This window comes from Rhinolophus sinicus, chromosome 17 (assembly GCF_057876585.1).
Source record: "Rhinolophus sinicus isolate RSI-liver-muscle chromosome 17, RSI-T2T, whole genome shotgun sequence".
In the NCBI taxonomy this organism is placed as follows: domain Eukaryota; kingdom Metazoa; phylum Chordata; class Mammalia; order Chiroptera; family Rhinolophidae; genus Rhinolophus; species Rhinolophus sinicus.
This window is the reverse complement of record NC_142517.1, coordinates 57,466,776-57,485,749: the sequence shown is the minus strand read 5'-3', so window position 1 is coordinate 57,485,749 and position 18,974 is coordinate 57,466,776. Positions and strand designations below refer to the sequence as shown.

At 34.5% G+C, this 18,974-nt stretch overlaps 1 protein-coding gene across 5 annotated transcripts in view; it reads left to right on the top strand.

The window, feature by feature from the left end:
* Positions 1–17,157, top strand: part of ACAP2 (ArfGAP with coiled-coil, ankyrin repeat and PH domains 2) — a 132,458-nt gene extending 115,301 nt beyond the window's left edge. For 2 of the 5 annotated variants that reach the window (XM_019723422.3, XM_019723407.3), the window contains 7 exons: positions 7–111; positions 490–582; positions 1,635–1,822; positions 2,236–2,345; positions 4,821–4,931; positions 7,185–7,246; positions 12,731–12,971. In XM_019723422.3, the coding sequence (XP_019578981.1) occupies positions 7–111; positions 490–582; positions 1,635–1,822; positions 2,236–2,345; positions 4,821–4,931; positions 7,185–7,246; positions 12,731–12,831 (770 nt within the window). In that variant the 3' untranslated portion in view covers positions 12,832–12,971. Of the gene's footprint in view, positions 1–6; positions 112–489; positions 583–1,634; positions 1,823–2,235; positions 2,346–4,820; positions 4,932–7,184; positions 7,478–12,730 lie in introns of those variants that run through there. The other 3 variants (XM_019723444.3, XM_019723436.3, XM_088794248.1) reach the window with 2 other exon arrangements.
* Positions 17,158–18,974: the final 1,817 nt, after the last annotated feature.

Here is an 18,974-nt window from a genome sequence, read left to right as displayed (position 1 = left end):
CCCCAGTGGTTGCTGTAAATAGCGACGAGGCCAGGCGGGAGTCTCTGTTCTGTCCTGATGAGCTAGATTCACTCTTCTCCTACTTTGATACTTCTTCAAAACTGCGTAGTAGTAAGTACTACTCTTGTGGAGCATTCCAAGTCTGTGCCAGTGGTCATTGTGCAGTGTGGCCATTTCTCTAGATGTTACCCATTGTCTCAGAATTACACATTACTTACAGTCATACAATAAATTAAGTTCTTTACTACCCCTTACATATTATGGGGTAATGAGATGTGTTACGACTCTGAAAATAAGTATTTTTAGGCTTCGTGATTGATTCATATTTTGATAAGCTTAGTGCTTGAAAGGATTAAAATTGTATGAAATGTGTTCTGGTGGTGGCTGAGTTCACATTGACTTATTAGAGCTCATTTTTAAACCTCTTTGTGGGAGATTGTTTTCTTAAGGGCGTGGACTTTAATCATAGTGGATTTTTCTTTAAAACAGTGAAAAGTAATGACAGTGGCATTCAGCAGAGCTGTGATGATGGAAGAGAATCTTTACCCTCCACGGTGTCAGCCAATAGTTTATATGAGCCTGGTGAGTTATGGTAAAATTCAATGTTAATTGGTCTTATTTGCTGGAAAATGCATGTGGTGAATGCCTAGTCTTGATTAGTTTCTAAAGGAAGTAGTTATTAGTCTTTTGGAAGGAACTAAGGGAGAAGTAATACAGTTAAATGAAAAAGCAGCCATTTCTTTTCGTATTTGTAGGTTCTCTCCTAGCTGTACATTCTTCTGAACCTCATGCTGTGTGCTAAAAGTGCCTTGTCAATAGCTAAGGATAATTTTTAATCCACATGAACTGTATGTCTTGTTATTCTTTATCTTTTTTTGTGGCTGTGATTTCTTATCAGGAGAAAGAGATCGGCAGCTCTCTCCCCATTAGGCTTTTCTTCTGACCTGAGCTTTACTCCTGTATTTTCTCCTCCTTGGTTTCAGTGATTTTGGTCTTGCAGAATACTCAGGTCAGGGTAGTGAGCATTCTTTAAATTATTTTAATTGTTTGTGCTGGACATTGTGATGGTATTGGACCATACTAGGGATAAAGTAAGGTGTAGTCTAGTAGTAAAAGTCTTTAGGGATTCTTACTGCCTCTTCTGAGTGCTTAAGTCCAGGCTTATAGGAATGTGCCTACTTTTAATCAAGTACAGAGTAATTAACCTACCTGTTAGATACTGGCAAGACCACAAATGCCTGGTATACCAATCGATGTTTTTATAAGAGAAGGTTGACTGGGGAGTGATCAGTCTATTGAAAATAAAACATATTTGTGAAAATCTCCCATCAGCTCATTTTGTTAGGTTAGCGGTTTCTCATGTCACAACTTTCACATGTGATAGCAATTAAGAGTTCATTTTTTTTAAAGAAATTGTGGTAAGATACACATAACATAAAATTTACCTTTTTAAGTAGATAATTCAGTGGCATTAAGTCTATTCACATAGTTGTCAATTACTGCTATCACTGCTATCCATCCACAGAGCTCTTCATAGTATAAAACGAAACCTCCGTGCCTATGAAACAACTTCCCATTCTCTCCCTCCCTGTCAAGAGCTCATTTTTATTGATGTGTTTGTGTTTGCTTTTCAGAGGGAGAAAGGCAAGATTCTTCTGTGTTACTCGAATCTAAACATCTTAACCCAGGACTCCAGCTTTATAGGGCATCATACGAAAAAAATCTTCCTAAAATGGCTGAGGCTTTGGCTCATGGTGCAGATGTGAACTGGGCTAATTCAGAGGAAAACAAAGCAACACCACTTATTCAGGCTGTATTAGGGGTATGAATTGTACATTGAGGTTTTCAGTGGTAGTAAAACATAAAAAAATCAGTTCCTTTGAATCATGGCTTTAGCATGATTTTTTGCTTTAAGAGGTGGGTTGGGAAATAGAAGAAGAAGCTAGTAGTGATTTCTGAGCCTCACTTTGTGTAAGCTCAATTTTCTTTTCGTAATGGAAAAAAATTCTGGTTTTGAAAGTAGTGTGTTTTGCTAGATCACAAACTGCAAATTGAATCCCTATTAGAAGTATTTCTGAGGAAGAAAATACAATTTATCATTTCTCAGTTTCTGCTGGAGGATATTTTTTTGGGGGGAGGGGGTAGAATGAAATACAAAGGCTGTTAAATGCTCTTTTTAATAGAAGTATGTTATTGTTTTTTTTTTTTTTACATTGTTATCTTCTTTCCTCTAAGGGCTCTTTGGTGACATGCGAGTTTCTCCTACAGAATGGTGCTAATGTGAACCAAAGAGACGTACAAGGGCGGGGGCCACTGCACCATGCCACTGTCTTAGGGCACACGGGGTAAGCGCTAGTGTTTCTGTATGTAAGTTGTTTTTACTTGAAAAATTAGTTTGAAATAATGTTTTGCTTTGAGAGATGGATTGGAAAATAGAAGAAGAAGCTAGTAATGATTTCTGAGCATCACTTTGATTGTGTGAGTTCAATTTTTTTTCTTAATGGAAGAAAATTTTGGTAATGAAAATAGTGTGTTTTGCTAAATTCCGAACTTTCTCAGGTAAAGGCCGTTAGGTAGAGTTTGTAAAGTGATACTTTCCTATGACTTATATACATCATGAAAGCCATGATGGAATTTGACATTTTAAAAAATCTCATTCAGAAAAAAGCTATTACTTTTCAGATAAGAAAATTGCAAAGCTTATATTGAACTCCACTTGTCATTTATATTGAGCAATTTCAGTTTTTAAAACTGTTACTGAAATCATGGCGATTTTTGTCAGACAAATTTGTGTGTATAGTATTTATGCATATACATAACACACACATTTTGGGAGAGTTTCATAACTTTAGACATTTTAGTTTTCCCACAGGGTAGCTAAAGTCAAACTGTGCTATTAACATTGTGGCTTCTGGAGCAATATTTAGATGCACAGAACAAGAAAGCCATGGAAATACTTTCTATTAGAGGGTACAAATAAAGTAAAAATGTTGGCCTTATGTGAAAAGCTTGTGTTGTTAGGTGATGGTTCTTTAGTAAAACATTTCAGGATATCCACTTCCTCTTACCATGACAAGTAAGGAGCTGTTCTTTTTTATGTTTATTTATACCATCTTCTATTTTTATCACAGCTTGTTTGTTCTCTTTGCCTCTGTAAGCAGAGATTCAGTCCAATAACTTCATCATGAAAACTTTTCTGTGTTTAAAAACGATGGTATTTAACTTATCCTTTGCATTTTCTTCTTAAACAATCAAAATTCTCCATTTTACTTCATAGACTCCATGTACTCATTCTTTTGTATGTTTTCCATTTTTGTCAATTTCTTTAAGTTACAATATTTGGAGTGCAGTGGGAGGATTACTTCCCACTATGCTATTGTATTATCATTATATTACGATGTTAACATTACCTTGGCTTCCTTCTGTTCTAGATAATGACCTTGAGTGATGTTTGTTTTATTTAAATTTATGGATGTTGCTGTACATCTTTTTATGATGCTCTTTGAGGGTAGGGACCATAATGTATATGAGGTATGATTGAAAAATATGGTGAATGTTTTCATAAAAAATTTATTCCAGTAAAAGACACATTGCCATTAATCACTCCTCAAAATACTCCTCCTTGGGGCCGGCCCAGTGGCTCAGGCAGTTAGAGCTCCATGCTCCTAACTCCTAAGGCTACCGGTTCGATTCCCACATGGACCAGTGGGCTCTCAACCACAAGGTTGCCAGTTCAATTCCTCGAGTCCCACAAGGGATGGTGGGCAGCGCCCCCTGCAACTAAGATTGAACACGGCACCTTGAGCTGAGCTGCTGCTGAGCTCCCTGATGGCTCAGTTGATTGGATTGCTTCCTCTCAACCACAAGGTTGCTGGTTCGACTCCCACAAGGGATGGTGGGCTGCATCCCCTGCAACTAGCAATGGCAACTGGACCTGGAGCTGAGCTGCGCCCTCCACAACTAAGACTGAAAGGACAACAACTTGAAGCTGAACGGCACCCTCCACAACTAAGATTGAAGGGACAACTTGACTTGGAAAAAAGTCCTGGAAGTACACACTGTTCCCCAATAAAGTCCTGTTAAATAAATAAATAAATAAATAAATTCTCATATTAAAAAAAAAAAAAAATACTCCTCCTTGCTTTGAACACACTTATTCTATCATTCTTGCCACTTTCTGAAGCAGTCCTGGAAGTCCTCTTTTGTGAGGTATCTTTCCATCATGGCAAATCTCTGTATCGCACATCGCTTCTGGTACGGCAATTTCTATCAAAAACATTCTGGTGTATCCTCATCCACTTTATTCACCAGATCTGGCACCGTGCCACTTTTGGCTCTACCCCAAAGTTAAAATGACCATGAAAGAAAAATGTTTTGAATCGATTCAGTACATCGAAGCAGCCACAACAGCGCAACTAAAGACAATCATGAAAGAGGACTTCCAGAACTGCTTCAGAAAGTGGCAAGAAAGATGGGATAAATGTGTTTGAAGTGAGGGGGAGTATTCTGAGGGGCAATGTATCTTTTATTGTAATATTTTTTTTTAAATTTAAACATTCACTGTAGTTTTTTATCACACCTTTTACATTCCACTCTGCTATATAGCACCAGGTTAAATATGAAAATATTTTGAGGTATGTAAAATGCTGATTGTGGTAAATTTTTATTATTAAAGTCAGTGTTCAATAAATATTTGTAGAATGAATAAGAATTTCCTGATGAAAATCTTATTCCTTTAATTTAGATAGTGCTTTTTATTTTTTAAGGTAAATACTAATTTCTTATTGGCAATATCCCAAAAATGCTGTTTGCTTAAACAGGCAGGTATGTTTATTCCTAAAACGAGGTGCCAATCAACATGCCACTGATGAAGAAGGGAAAGACCCTTTGAGTATAGCTGTGGAAGCAGCCAATGCTGATATAGTGACCTTGTAAGTGTTTTTTTTTTTTTTTACTGGATTATTTCCCATACAGTATATTACTTGTACAGGATTTTAACGTTGGAGTTACCTGTGTAGGTGTGAATTTTAAACTTGGCTGGTTGTTTACTATATGCCATGTACTTCTCTACATACATTAAATATATTAAGCACTTTACATACATGAACTTACTTGGTTCTCACAACTCTATGAGGAAGGTATTATTATATTAGCCTAATTTTATAAGGAAGCCAAGCCACAGGTAATTTGAGAAACTAGTAAGTGGTGGAGCTGGGATTTGAAACCAAGAATTCTCACTCAAAAACCCATGTTCTTAGCCACGTCTGTTATACTGCGTGACCAGTAGGAACAGAAAACCAGTGATTTCTCTGAAATGGATTTTTTAACTCTCAGTTCAGTACGGGGGTGTGGGTTCGATTGGTGTAGTAACAGGCAATCATTCTACAATGTTGAGAATTAGAGGATTATAAGTAAGGAGAACGCCTGCAGATATTAGTAACTTTTGTAGTTTCATTGCTTTGGGTCAGTGATACTTAGGGATCTGTTTCTACTTAGTTTTTAAAGAATTATTCACACGTATATTCGTATTTTAAGATAAAAATTCTTGTTTTTGAATGTTTGAATACAATTTAATAAGACTTGTTAAAGGAAGAATTTTGAGGTCTTAATTTGCTTTTCATCTTAAAGTTATTTATTAACTTGGAATTTAGAAATGTGATTTCATCTACAGTCATTATTATGTAGGACATCTCAAGCATATGCTGTATGAAGTCACTTTTTTCATTGTGTTCTGGGCTCAGTGATGGCCTGAATATTGCTGATCCCCTGTTATCTGAGTAGAGATAGTTCTATTCACACTACTGAATCAGTCTCTTACAAAGAGAAACTCCCATGACTGCCTTGAACTCCTGAGTTCCCACTGAGAATTCTTGACTTGCCATTTCACCCCTCCCTGACTCTTGCCAAATTAAAAAAGAAAAACATGCTTTCTCTGTACTCAACTTCCTTTCCTCACTGGAGGGGTTATTGTTACTGTGGAGGCGATTGTAGGAAAATTTGGAACTATTAAATTACTATAGATTTATAATTACTATAGATTTATAATAGATTTATAATTAGAGAAAGATAAATTATTACAGAAAAGATAGCAATAGTACAGAGAAATGAAACTTGGTTTGGTAGGGTTCCCAGGCAATTCTCATAGTAATGGCCCCTCTTGCTCAAAGATATTTGTTCTCAAATTATCTAAATGTTCTCATACTACTTCGTGTGAGAACTTCAGTTTCACTTAATTTTTTGAAACTAGGCATCATCTCTGAAAAGTCCAGATACTAAAGGGATAATTAAGGTGCCATTATTATTCACACACAGTGGTTGAAAATGGAGATGGAAGGAATTTGTTGTACTTTGAATATAGGAAAAGCCCATGTCAGAAGCTGTAGTTGCCAGGGAGAGCATGTTAGAAGAGGCTGCTAGAGCTCTGGGGAGGCAGGGAGTGTTTGGTAGCCTGAAGGACAGGCGAGTAATACAAAGTAGGAGAGGGGCACCAACGGCAGCATTTGCCTGTCTCAGAATGTTGCTTCAAGTTAGTAAGAAAATGGGAGGAAATTCTTGTCTTCTTAATCCATTGCTACATGTGTTCCTGCTGCCAGGCTGAGTAACCCCCAAAAGAATGTATAACCAATATGATGGACAACCTTGGGAAAAATCTTGGTCACCTATGGTCATTATGATAACATTTGTATATCAAAATATATTCCCAGTATTTAGCGCTAACACATGCGATTTATATGTCTGGAACTAACTCACCTCAGGGTGAACCAAAATGAATTTATGACAGGCTATTGCTTCCATACTTTTCATACTGTTGTTTGAAAGCAATAATTTCAAACGTTCATCTTTAACGTTTGATAGGTTGCTGTAGAAGTCAGCAATTCTCTGGAGTCTGGCAGAAGCAAGCTGTTAAAGGTGCTGCAAGGATCCTGTGTAAACAGAGCTGAAATGCACTTGTTAGAAATCTTTTATTGTCTTCTCTCATGAGAATTGTATAAAGTAAAATAACAGTTATTTTTGTGTCTCAGATTGCTGGGTCTGATAAACCGAAAGCCTGCTTATTTTAATGGCAAATATTGGTAAAAGAAAAATAAATTACATCAGTACACATTCTGCCTGCTTATATAATTCATTAGTTTATGAATATATTGTATAACTTCATCTATAATAATCCTTTTATTTAATTTTAGGTTACGTTTAGCAAGAATGAATGAAGAGATGCGGGAATCGGAAGGACTTTATGGACAGCCAGGTCAATATTCTACTAATAACCATACTGAGATGCAGTATAAGAAATGCATTCAGGAGTTTATTAGTTTACAGTTGGAAGACTCATAGTCTTTAGCACACTAACTTAATACTGTACAGTTTTTATCATTGTAAACTGTGAGTTGTTACGTATGTACTAACTGAATTCTTGGGGGTGGCTAACTCCTGGGCCTTTAAATATCCATGATCCTATTCCAGTACACATTTACTTGGTGTATTTAACTCTGGCTGCTGACTGCTTTATCTGCTGTACAGATGTCTTCCACTTACATTCCAGTGAAGTGAATGGAATGATAACGTATCTTTATACACTTAACAGCAAGCAGCACAATAGTTATTTGCGTTTGAAATTCTCTTTAGCTATCAAGTGAATATAACAAATGATGTTTTTTTGTTATTCAGGGAATTTCTATAAATTGTGTTCAGGGAAAAAACAAATCACCATGTGTTTGGCATATAAAAAGTCAGTATGGAAAATATCTAGAAAAGGAATTAAGAGTTCTATACTCTGACCTAAACATGAGTTGAAGGTTGAAAAACCAAATTTATCAGTTGGGTAAGAAGTCCATGATGGGAGTGGGGTTAGTTTAAAAGTTGTAGGGAAAAGTTCTCATTTTATCTTACAGCTTTGCCCCAAGCAGTTGTGCAATATCTGTTGGATAAATGGAAGTATTTCGAATAGTAGTTCATGAACCTGATGGCAAAGTAGATGTATTCATATTAGAGAACTCTAACTCAGGATCAGCTCAAGTCTCATTTTGAATAATTTTCACCTTTAAAAAAAGGAAGAAATGTTAATCAGATTCTTCTCTTTAATGAACATACCGAGTAATTAGATATCCAGTTTCATGAATTTGAGTATATGAATTACTAATTTATCTGTTTTAAATTCATATACATATAAGTAAAAAAGAATTAATGACTAAAATAATTGAGATTGTTCAGTATATTTGTTTTTTATCAATTAATATTAATATATTATTTTTAAAGTGGTTTGTAATCTCTATTCCTGTTTAAATATGTTTTGAAATTTCTGTACTTTGTGCTAGCTTCGGCCATTTTAAGTTTAACCAGATTAATATATAATTAATAATGGGGTTATTCTTTTCTCAAAGGACTGTATTTACTCCTTATTTTTGGTCTAATAGGGGACAAATACGAACTTTGAGAACAGAGGAACTTCATCTAGATACTTCTAATCTAGGGTGTCCCACTTTAATCCTATGGATCAAACAATACTACTGACTCCTGATATACCAAGATGTAAGAGAGCTGATTAAGGGTGAAGTCTCAGCATTAACTCTGAATTTCACCCATTTGTTTTAAACTTGAGTGTTAGATTTTAAATAAGTTATAATTTTGTAACAGATATACTTAAGTGATAGTATTACTAGGCCATTTTTGAGGCCTTTGTGTTTAAGCACTTTAAAATAAAAATTATTCAAAGGCTATGACCTGATATTTGTGAGATCAGTGTGAACTTCAAGAAGTTTAAGTTAAACAGTTTTTTTCCCCTGTAAATTTAAACATCAATGTTTGGTCAGCTGCTCTTTCCTTAAGGTGTTTGCTGATGAAGTTACACCCAACTGATTAGTCTAGAAGGTCAGTGGTCAATTTTTCTCTGGAGCTGGGAGGCTTGAAAGGACAGGGCCTTTTTGTTCTTGCAACTTCTGGTTCCATCCAAATGCTTGGGCTTCTGCCACCATTTAGGAGCATTCAAACGTATCTTTCACTGTCGTTCTATGTATAAGTTTATGAGTATATACTTTACAGTTACCCATAGAAAAATAGATTTTTGCAATTTGTTTGAATGAAAATTTGAAAAAAAGCCTCATTTTAAAAAACAAGCTTCCCTGTCACTCTCGAATTTCATTTTAGAGTTTAAAAACATAGATCAGAATTCTGGAAATGATGTATGAGCAGAATAAAAGGAGATTTTGATCTATTTGAGGACCATCTTGATAATACCTAGATTTTTTATTCATTTAGAGGGTCTCATATTTAAAACAGAAGAATTTTACTTATACAGGTGACGTGGTGAAATGGTACAGCAATTGCTCTCTGGCTACGTTTCTTTTCCTTTATGAGTCTTTGGAGAGCAGATATGTTTGCTTAGGCAGCAGGCCCTTTCTTTCCCTTCACTTATCACTGTAAATTTTTCTCATAGATTTTGATTGATTATTTTGTTGTTGTTGTTGTTGTTGCCTAGCCTAAGAAAGAAAACCTTAGAATTCTGGGTATTTTCAATCTTTTCATAATGAAGAACCATACCATTTAAAAGACTGAGATACAATCTTTGGGAATCATGCACCCATTTCTAGGAACCCCCACTTCTGAATTTTCTATCTATAACCCTGACCTTGACTCCCTATTTTTTGCAAATGTATCCCTCTTTATCAGTTCCTACAACTCTTAGGAGGAGGGTTGGGTTGAAGGGGTGAGATATCATGCCCTGCTCTCAATTGTTGGAAACTAGTTTGGTGGTTCCCACAGTCTCTGACTGTAGGATTCCTCTTGACTGTTGGCAGTTTCTCAGCCAGTTGAAAATCATTGCTTTAGTGAACCCACTACTGGTTATATCAGTATGTCGCTGGCGCTGTAATCAACCCAGAAGGGGCAGGATCACCTGGGGGTGGGGTCTCTCATGCTGCTGTTTCAAGAGCAAAATTGGCAAAATCTTGGATCATTATAACTGCTGTTGCAATGGCTATTCTGAATACCCTAAATGAAAAACTATTTTAGAATATTGGTGAAAACACAAATCCACATTTTAAAAACTCAGAACTGTCCGGGCACATAGAAAAGTTAATTTTCTGAAGAGAAATATAATTTATAAAGTAATTTAAAGGCTATAACTTGGCATTACAAATATTGGGTGATTAGGTGTTTACCACTTATAATAAACTGTTAAATGTCTATCTATGAACTTCCCAGGGCAACATATCCTAGGTTATTGTTTATGTATGCTAGTGTAGACAAGTTATATTTGCCATGGGAAAAATTTTAAATGATTAAAATTATATTTAAATTTTAAAGAATCACATTGAAGTTCAATTTGTGTTAACTGTATTAAATATCTTAGTCACTATTGTTATGGTAATGTTTGCTTTTTGACCACACATTTTGAGGCCTAAGAAAGGGTATTATATTGGTAGTCCATTAATTAATGTTTTGTTAGAAACTGATTGTTAACAAAAAGTTGTGTGCATGTGTGTGTGTGTGTGTGTGTGTGTGTGTGAAGGTGAGACTTCCTTACTGTATTGACTCTTTAAAAATGTATTCAGTAAGTGAAACCAATTAGTTGTAGCACCAACACTTTCCTTCACGGAAGCTTTTAATTCAGTGAATAAAAGAACTTATAATTTGTTTTGCATGGTACAATGGTTCTACTAAAATGTACTTGTGTAATAGGTACTAGATAATTTAAAAACAAAAACTGGAAATCCACACACACACAAAACAATCCCACAGCTTGTTATACAAAATATGCATTGCTAATAGTAGAAGCCATATATTGCCATTGTACTGTTGTTATACTTAAGAATGGTCATCTGGTGCTATCTGTAAACTATTTGACATTAGTGTTTGCTAGATCCTTCTTCCTGTGTCTTCTTGAATGTATAAATGTGTGCCTTTTAAGTTACTTCTGGTGTCGAATGATAAAATCAGTGTGGTATTTTTGTATTATAATCTGCACTTTATACTTTCTTGGAAAGTAAAATTCCAGACTCTCCAGTTTAAATAGTATTTTAAAAATATTTATAATGTTTACAATAAATATTTTAAATATTTTAATTCAACATCTAAGAATAAGAAAAATTTAAAAATATTTTGTATGGTTTCTTAATTGATATTTAATGTTGGTCTCTTCTCAGTTTATTTTATATCTTTTAGAATGGCTAAAAAGGGGACTAGATTGTAGTTTGTCTTTTAATGTGGGAGTAAACTTTTAAGAAATCATGGGTATTATTGGATTGTCTTACCAGTTGTTCCAGCATATCAACCTTTATTTTTATTATTTTAGTAACAATAATATGAGTTAGATGTTACTCTTAGCCTATTAAAATTCTCTCCTTACTGTATTTTTTCTTTTTAAAGTAGATTGATTGATTCAGGTCATAAGAAAATGTCCAGGGTTAAATGAAAATTACATAGAGATTTTAATAACTTGCTTTTTACATAGATAAATATTAAAAGTGGCTAAATATTAAAAGTACTAAAAATTTTTAATGAAACTCTTGAGTTATGCTCTTAGACCTTTTTACTAGATCTTTATTCCGTTCCCCAAACTTTTTTCTAATTCTGTAGCTTTTGGTATGACATCTATTGCCTCAAAAATCTCGCTTTTCAAAAGCTGACAAAACTTACTGCACTATTAACTGTAGCAAATGAGTTTGTCATAAGATGGATGCAAGGTATATGATGGGAAATAATTATAAAACCATGCTGCAACAATAGTTATGTAAAACAGTGTTTGACAGTCTAAATCTTGAAAACAACTATGCTAAGCTTCTGTATAAAGCTAACATTTAATAGGAAGCATTCATAATGGGTGGTTCATCTTGAAAATAAGATTTTTCTTTATACAAATCGTTTGAGGAATAATCTGTATGTGTGTATAATTTAGTTTCTCATGGCAAGAAATAATAGTATTCAATCCGCTATAGTATCAGCCAGTATCTATAATCTACTTCTCTACAAGCATATTTGTGTGTATATACATATGTCTGTTATCCTAATTTAACAGATGTCTTTGGTATATTCCCCTTTTGTCATAGCATTCTTGCTCATATGATCCACAGTATACAAAAAAAGTTCTGACTAAATGTGAAATTATGATTTTATCGTCATTTTCTAGGCTTTGTCATTTCATAAGCTTATTAGTAAGCAGTGGATTAGGTGCATTAGTTTTAGTTAAGCATTAATGTTTGAGTAAAGAATTTCTTTTTCACATGCTGTTTAAATTAAACTGCCTTTTAATTAAAAGGTCATATTAAAATAGGCTTTTCCCCCACCCGATTATCAGTTTGTCTTGTTAATAACTTGCATCCATCAGAAATACTTAGTATTTTTGGTCTTTCCTTTTGGTCTTGATCAAGGGAAATATTTATTTAAAGAATGCCTTGTTTACTATACCTCACTTAGAATGACTTATTTCTTGTGTGTTAATAAATGTATTTCTTTACATTGCTTTAAAACACTTGCATCTTTGCTTTTTTCTAACTCTGAACTTTCCTCTGTGGCTGCATCTGAGGTGCTTTTTTCAGGTATAGTTTGTTTTTTTTTCTTTCACTATATACTTTTCCAGCATTTATATTTAGTTTATCTTTTTTCTTGCAAAAATGGTCATCTGAACACAATTTTAATATAATGAATTATAAAATAGTTACTCATCATAAAAATGAATGTCGTTTATTAATACTTTCATTGTATAAATTTTAAGTGTCATTATTTTACTTTCATGCAGGTGATGAAACTTATCAGGATATTTTTCGTGATTTTTCCCAAATGGCATCCAATAATCCAGAGAAACTGAATCGTTTCCAGCAAGATTCACAGAAATTCTGAATTTTTTTAAGAAGGGAAAAATATTAAAGCTGGTGACCCCCTAATGTGTAGATCTGAAAACTCACACATTTTTGCTGATTTAATTCTGCTTATTTAATTTTAGGAGATACTGATTGAGTGGTTTGGAGAAAAGGTACCCATTCATTGATATTTTTAGTAGTTGGAAGAAGAACCTGCTACTTCAGGACCTCTTTTATTAAAAAAAGTGAAAAGGCCTGTTTAAAGGGCTATTTTTATAGAAAAAAAGTTGAATCTGGACTGAAGCCGTCTTTAGATTACAATAGGCTAAGAGTTTAGAAGAAATCTCTTTTTTTGCCAGTGGGTGGTAGCATTGATTATTAACTTTTTCTGTGCAACTTGCCCAGGATCATTCAGTCAACCATGTCTGCATCGAGTGGGAGCCGACTGTCCTGCCTGCCTCCAGACTATATCTTTTCTTTAGTTTCCCTGATGAGTTTTAGTGGTTTAGAAATTAGTGTTTTGTTTTGTTTTTTTGTAGCTTAGTTATCATACACACAATACAAATTCAGTTATTAGAACTAGAAAATAGTTTCCCCCATTTGCTCATAAATGCTGTTGTAGTCCTTAGATATCTGGTTATTAGTACTTTAGCATCTTTAACATACATATAAATGGTTGCGCAGGTAGACATAACTCAGTCCTTCAGATTTATTCCATTTTATGAAGCAAAAAGAAGCCCTTAACAATTTTCTTTCAAATCACCAGAAGAATCTCAGTTATAGAGGTTGTAGTTCTTCATTGTTGAGTTGACTTCCTAAAACCTTGACAAATTTATTGACGTAATAAAACTGTTTCAAAGGTCACGTCAATGTTACAAAATTATGCTTTCATCAAATTTCAAAAGAAAAGTTGATTTTTAAAGTAAGGTAGAGAGCATTTTTATATTGAAAATTTGTCCCTCTCAAGATACATTTTTGCTATTGCTCCTAGTGAAAGAAAAGTCTGTAAAAGGAGGGAAAAAACCTCATGTTTTTCTTAGTTTTTACTACAATATATAGCAATTAATTGGTTTTTAATTTTTCCAATATCTATCCTGTGTACTTACTGTATACAGTGTACATTCTTTTAAATTATAGCATCTATAGAGCTTTAGTATTTGGTTATATGAATCACAGACCCTTGAATTCCAAAATATTATGGCTATATTAATTTATCGTATGTATGCTGCAAATTAGTCTGATTCCATCTTTGGGTAGATAATACATTTTCTAACATTTCCCCCTCCCAATAACTAGAGTTTTATAAGCTAATTGACCATCAAAATGGAATCTGTGTAAACAGGAATTATACTGAAATAAGTTCACACCACAGAAAAGGTTCCATATTTGGCCAAATTGCATGCATATAATGCTTACTGATAACTGCATATTAGATAAGGATAAAAACTATGAATTATTTCTAAGGAAATGCTAATCCAAAACCTTGTATTGTAATTAAAACAACAACAGGAACATTAAATCTTTCCTGTTTCTCTTAAGTTACAGATCATCTGGCTTGGCAAAAGTCTGACTTACAACATTTTTATTTAGAGTGCAGTTGAAATTAAGTTTTCAAAATCGCAAGGATAAGGAAATATGTTGAAAACAAAACAGAAAGAAAGAGGAAAGAAAAGAGAGCCTCACTTTTTTTCGGTAGTGCCTATTTCTGTTTTAATCCTAGGACTTCACTCCTAAAGCTCCTAACTTGGAACTGAAGAAGCCTAGGCAGTTTTCCTTTTGGATCCAGCCATTGGTGCTTCAGAAAACCTCTGGGATCCCTGGTTGTGAAGGCAATTCTTTATGACACTCTTACCTCCTCTGGCTTGAGTCATGAGTTGTTAATGTGGCAGTAATTAGTGTCTAATTTAGTGGTTAGAGGTATATTGAAATGCACTAAAGATGATCATGGTTCTGAACAACTTCAGAGAAAGTGGAATCTTTAACAATACAGGGAGCCTGGCAGTACAAAAATAGATTTCTGTGGCTTGGTCTCTTGAGTATGCCAAGACTCAATTTGTATTAAATTTGGCAGAAATGATGCAGTAAACAGCAAGACTATATTACAAGTAGTTACAAAGTAGATTGGATCTTACCAAGGTAAATTGAGCTATATTAGCTAATAGCTTTTCTATAGTATGTAACAAATCTGAGTTATGCTGTGAATTAGTCAATGCATTATGAGAAATTATAGTATAAACAATGTTACTCATACTCTTGGGCTTCATAAGTCGATGTGATTGCCCTTTGTGTTCTTTCCCTAATTGATCTGCTGATGGTAGTTTCTGATTCCTTACCATTATTCTGTTACTCATTATCATTAGCTCATTAATTTAAAAGTTAGATTAATATCAAAATAAGAATATTACTTGCACTATGTGTTCATTAGATGCAGTTTCATGTTAGAACTATTGCTTAATTGAGTAGTTATTTGCAGTTTTTCATTATAACACTTACATGTTTAAGATTTCTAAGGTTTTAAAAATTACCTTTGGTACAGTCCTTAGAAATTCAGGAATTTCCAGGGATTCACTACATTACAGTGTTTGTCTAATTTATACTGGTGTTCACTGTAAATTTTAATGAAATCTGGTGTTTACTTTCCAAAACATGTATAGGATATAATTTGGAATATGTACTTTGGTTCTTCTTGAGTGCATTTTGAAAAAAAGAAATTATACCTTTGCCGTCTGGACAACTTCAGTTTGTGATGTGTTAAGGAGTATTTAAAAAATACAATTTTACACATGTCAAGTATGGTTACAATAAACCAAATTATATTTAAGACTAAGTTTACTACCCATTCATAATAAGACATTCCCATATCACTCTTAGGTTGTCAAACTAACTTTTCTGTTTGACAGCACTTTTGACCATGGACATGAGCTGGAAAAATGATGTTTTTATAGAATTGTCCAGAATGACTTCAGAACTGCATGATATAGTGAAAGAGCTCTGACTAGTAGTTACTACTCTTTTTGGATTCCGAGTTCCTCACAAATAAAAGGAGTGGGATGAAACAAAGCAAAACTGTAATAACTCTTTGTATACTGTTCTGCTGTTCACAGCCTACGCTGACATTATCTCACCTGATTTCACAGCAGGACTTGTGAGGTCTTCCTCTAACTGTGCCAGCATTGTCTCTTCTTTGATCCTGGGCTGCTCCTCTTGTTTTCCCTAGGGGGTCACTGGTTTGCTGGTTGGTGGCACAGGTGACACCAGAACCCCTGTCTGACTTCTAGTCAGAAGCACTTTACTTGTACCATGAAATGATTTGGAAACGTTGTAAAGCAGCAAAATCTGATAATGACTGCCAGCTTTCCTTGTGTTTTGATAACAAAGGCTCCAGATATTCTGGGGAACCTGGATATAAAATTCCCTTAAAGAAATAGATGAGGATTTGAAGACATTAAATTGTAAGAAAATTTACATTTTTGCAACATTAATTTTGCACATTAATGAAAGCAAAACATTTCAAAGGTAATTTTAATTTACCATAGCCAGGCATGCTTCACAGATGTTGTGTTTTTACAAATTGAAGGCAAGACCTTCCACCACTAAAAAGATTACAGTTAGCTTTATTGTGATACACGCTTTATTGCAGGGGCCTGGAAATGAACACAAAATCCCCGAAGTATGCCTGTACTTACCAATTTCTTGATGTTTCCAAATGAAAGATAACTAGAAGGGGCTTGGATTCAGTTTGGTTGAATCCTGACATCTATAAATATGGTTAGGGGACATCCTTTTCTGTTTACATAAATTTATCTACTTAAAATCAGATAATGGTAGGGGAGGGAAGCAAGATTTAATTAAACAAACTTCTCTGTATTGGTCTTTTCCCTATCTTAGGTCCTAGATTTTGTTATTTTCCTCAACATACCTCCCCGCCTTTTGGGTGTTAATTTTAAACAGGGAAAGCTTGCTGCATTATAAAGATTTTTGGCATCATTTATTTTACACAAAGGCTAAAGGTTAACTTTTAGACATGATGATCTACTTTTCTACATGTGTTTACTTGTGCTTTGTGGTATTTTTAGATCATTCCAGTCATAAGACTTATTACATGTAATATTTTTTCCTACCTGTGAAAAGGTATATTTTAAAGAATGTATAACCAACACTTCATTTACTTTTTATTAGTATGTAGAGGATTTGTATCTAATTCATGAATGTAGTTTTACTGTAGTTTGTCATTGTAAATGGAACAAAGTACATTATCTTTATAGTTATTCTAAAATGTACATTATGTAAGAATTGTAAATATTACACTTGATTACTTTGTATGCTGAAAAATTATGATAAGTCAATAAAAATTTCACCTCTGGCATGTTTCTTTTATGCTTAGACTTCCGCTTTATTGTAAACTACAACTGCACACATACCTGTTAACAGCTGTCATGTTTAAGGTCCTATATTCCTTTCCAACCCCATCATATTGATCCAGATTACTCCTATTTGCCGATTGCATCAATAAAGAAATCTATCTTGATCTTTTAAATATTTTCTTCTGCCTGTTCCTATTGCTCCCAATTCATTAGCTAAAAACCACAAAGGCTCTTTTGAGCCCTAGCTCTATTTTCTTTCCATTATGATTGACAAAAATGTTAAAAGTTCTAATGTAGGCAATGCAGTCACCCTCCATCCTTTCAGTAAACAGATAAAAATGTCTTTTTGTATGAATTGAGATTGAAGGAATACAGTTGAAAGAATAGACTTGGAAGTGACTTGCCTTGATTTTGGTCTTTCCTTTAAAAGTTAAGTGAAAGCAGATATATAAAACTTTTCGGTATAATTTGCTTTATTCCACTTATTTCATTTTCAGAAAATTCTTGAAGAGAACCCACACCGATAGTCTGTAAATGTTTTAAATGAAAACAAAGCCACTTTTTCCTTATTGCAAAACAATGCCTTTTCATTGTAAAAAAAAAAAAAAGTTTAAATAATAATAAGTGAAAAAGAAGATAACCACCCATAATTCCATCATCTGCCCGTGCTGTCCAATGTGGTATCCATTAGCCAGCCACATGTGACTATTGAAATTAAAATACACAAAATTAACAGTTCAGTTTTGAACAGGGCAGATTATAGAACATACCCATCATTGTAGGAAGTTCTGTTGGATACTACTGAGGAGGAAACTGTTAACTTCCCTAGTATATACCCTTATAGACCTTTGGGTGTGTGTATATTTATATACAGTGAGACCATACTATTTGTTAGCTGCTTCTGTCAATAAATGGGTAATGGATTTCTAAGTTCTTAACTATTCTATTATACATCACTTTGGGGAGAACTTAAATATTATGGAAAATTTCAAACATACAAAAGTAGAGAGAGTAACTTCAATAGCTATTAGCTAATGGCTATCATTATTTTATCTGTACTCCCACTCATTTTCCTCTTCCCTGGATTTGTTTTTTTAAGCAAATCCCAGACATCAACAAATCATTCAGTATGGATCTCTAAAAGAAGGACTCAAAAAAAAAAAAAAAAGCCCAATTATAATAATCACATTTCTTTAAACTATACAACTATACATAGTCAGTATTCAAGTTGTCCTGATTGTCTCAAATGTGTTTTGAAAAAGATTCTTCAAATCAGGATTCATTTGTTTCATTTATTGCAGTTAGCTTGAGACTCTAAAATCTCTAGTGTGGGGACAGCCAGGAGTGCAGTTTCCAGGCTCTTGGCCTCACATGGAAAGGGCTGGTTCAGATAGTAAGTAAATGGCCATCAACTGTGATTGGATGGCCATCAGCTGTGGCTAGTTGGCCGTCAGCTGTAACCAGTGAGCCATTGGCCACTAATACAACTGCCGTGGCTACGCTAGCAGAGAATGGAGGCTGGCAAGAAGATGGTGGCTGAGCTAGCAAGCTGCGGATTGCAGTTAGCAAGTGAGGTTGGTTGGCAGAGAGAAGCGGACGGCAGGTTGCAGATCATGTGGCTCCTGTTTCCTGTGTCTCCAACCCAGCCGCCAGCGAGACTATATTGGTATGACTCCCCTACCTATGGCTCTGTGGGTGTTCCTTTCTGGCCTCACCATATCCTGCGTTTTTATGTGGGGAGCGGGACCAGAGACCCCACATGACGCCCTGCATGCCATCCAGGTTCTTGCTCCATTTATTATTTTAAAAATTTCCACTT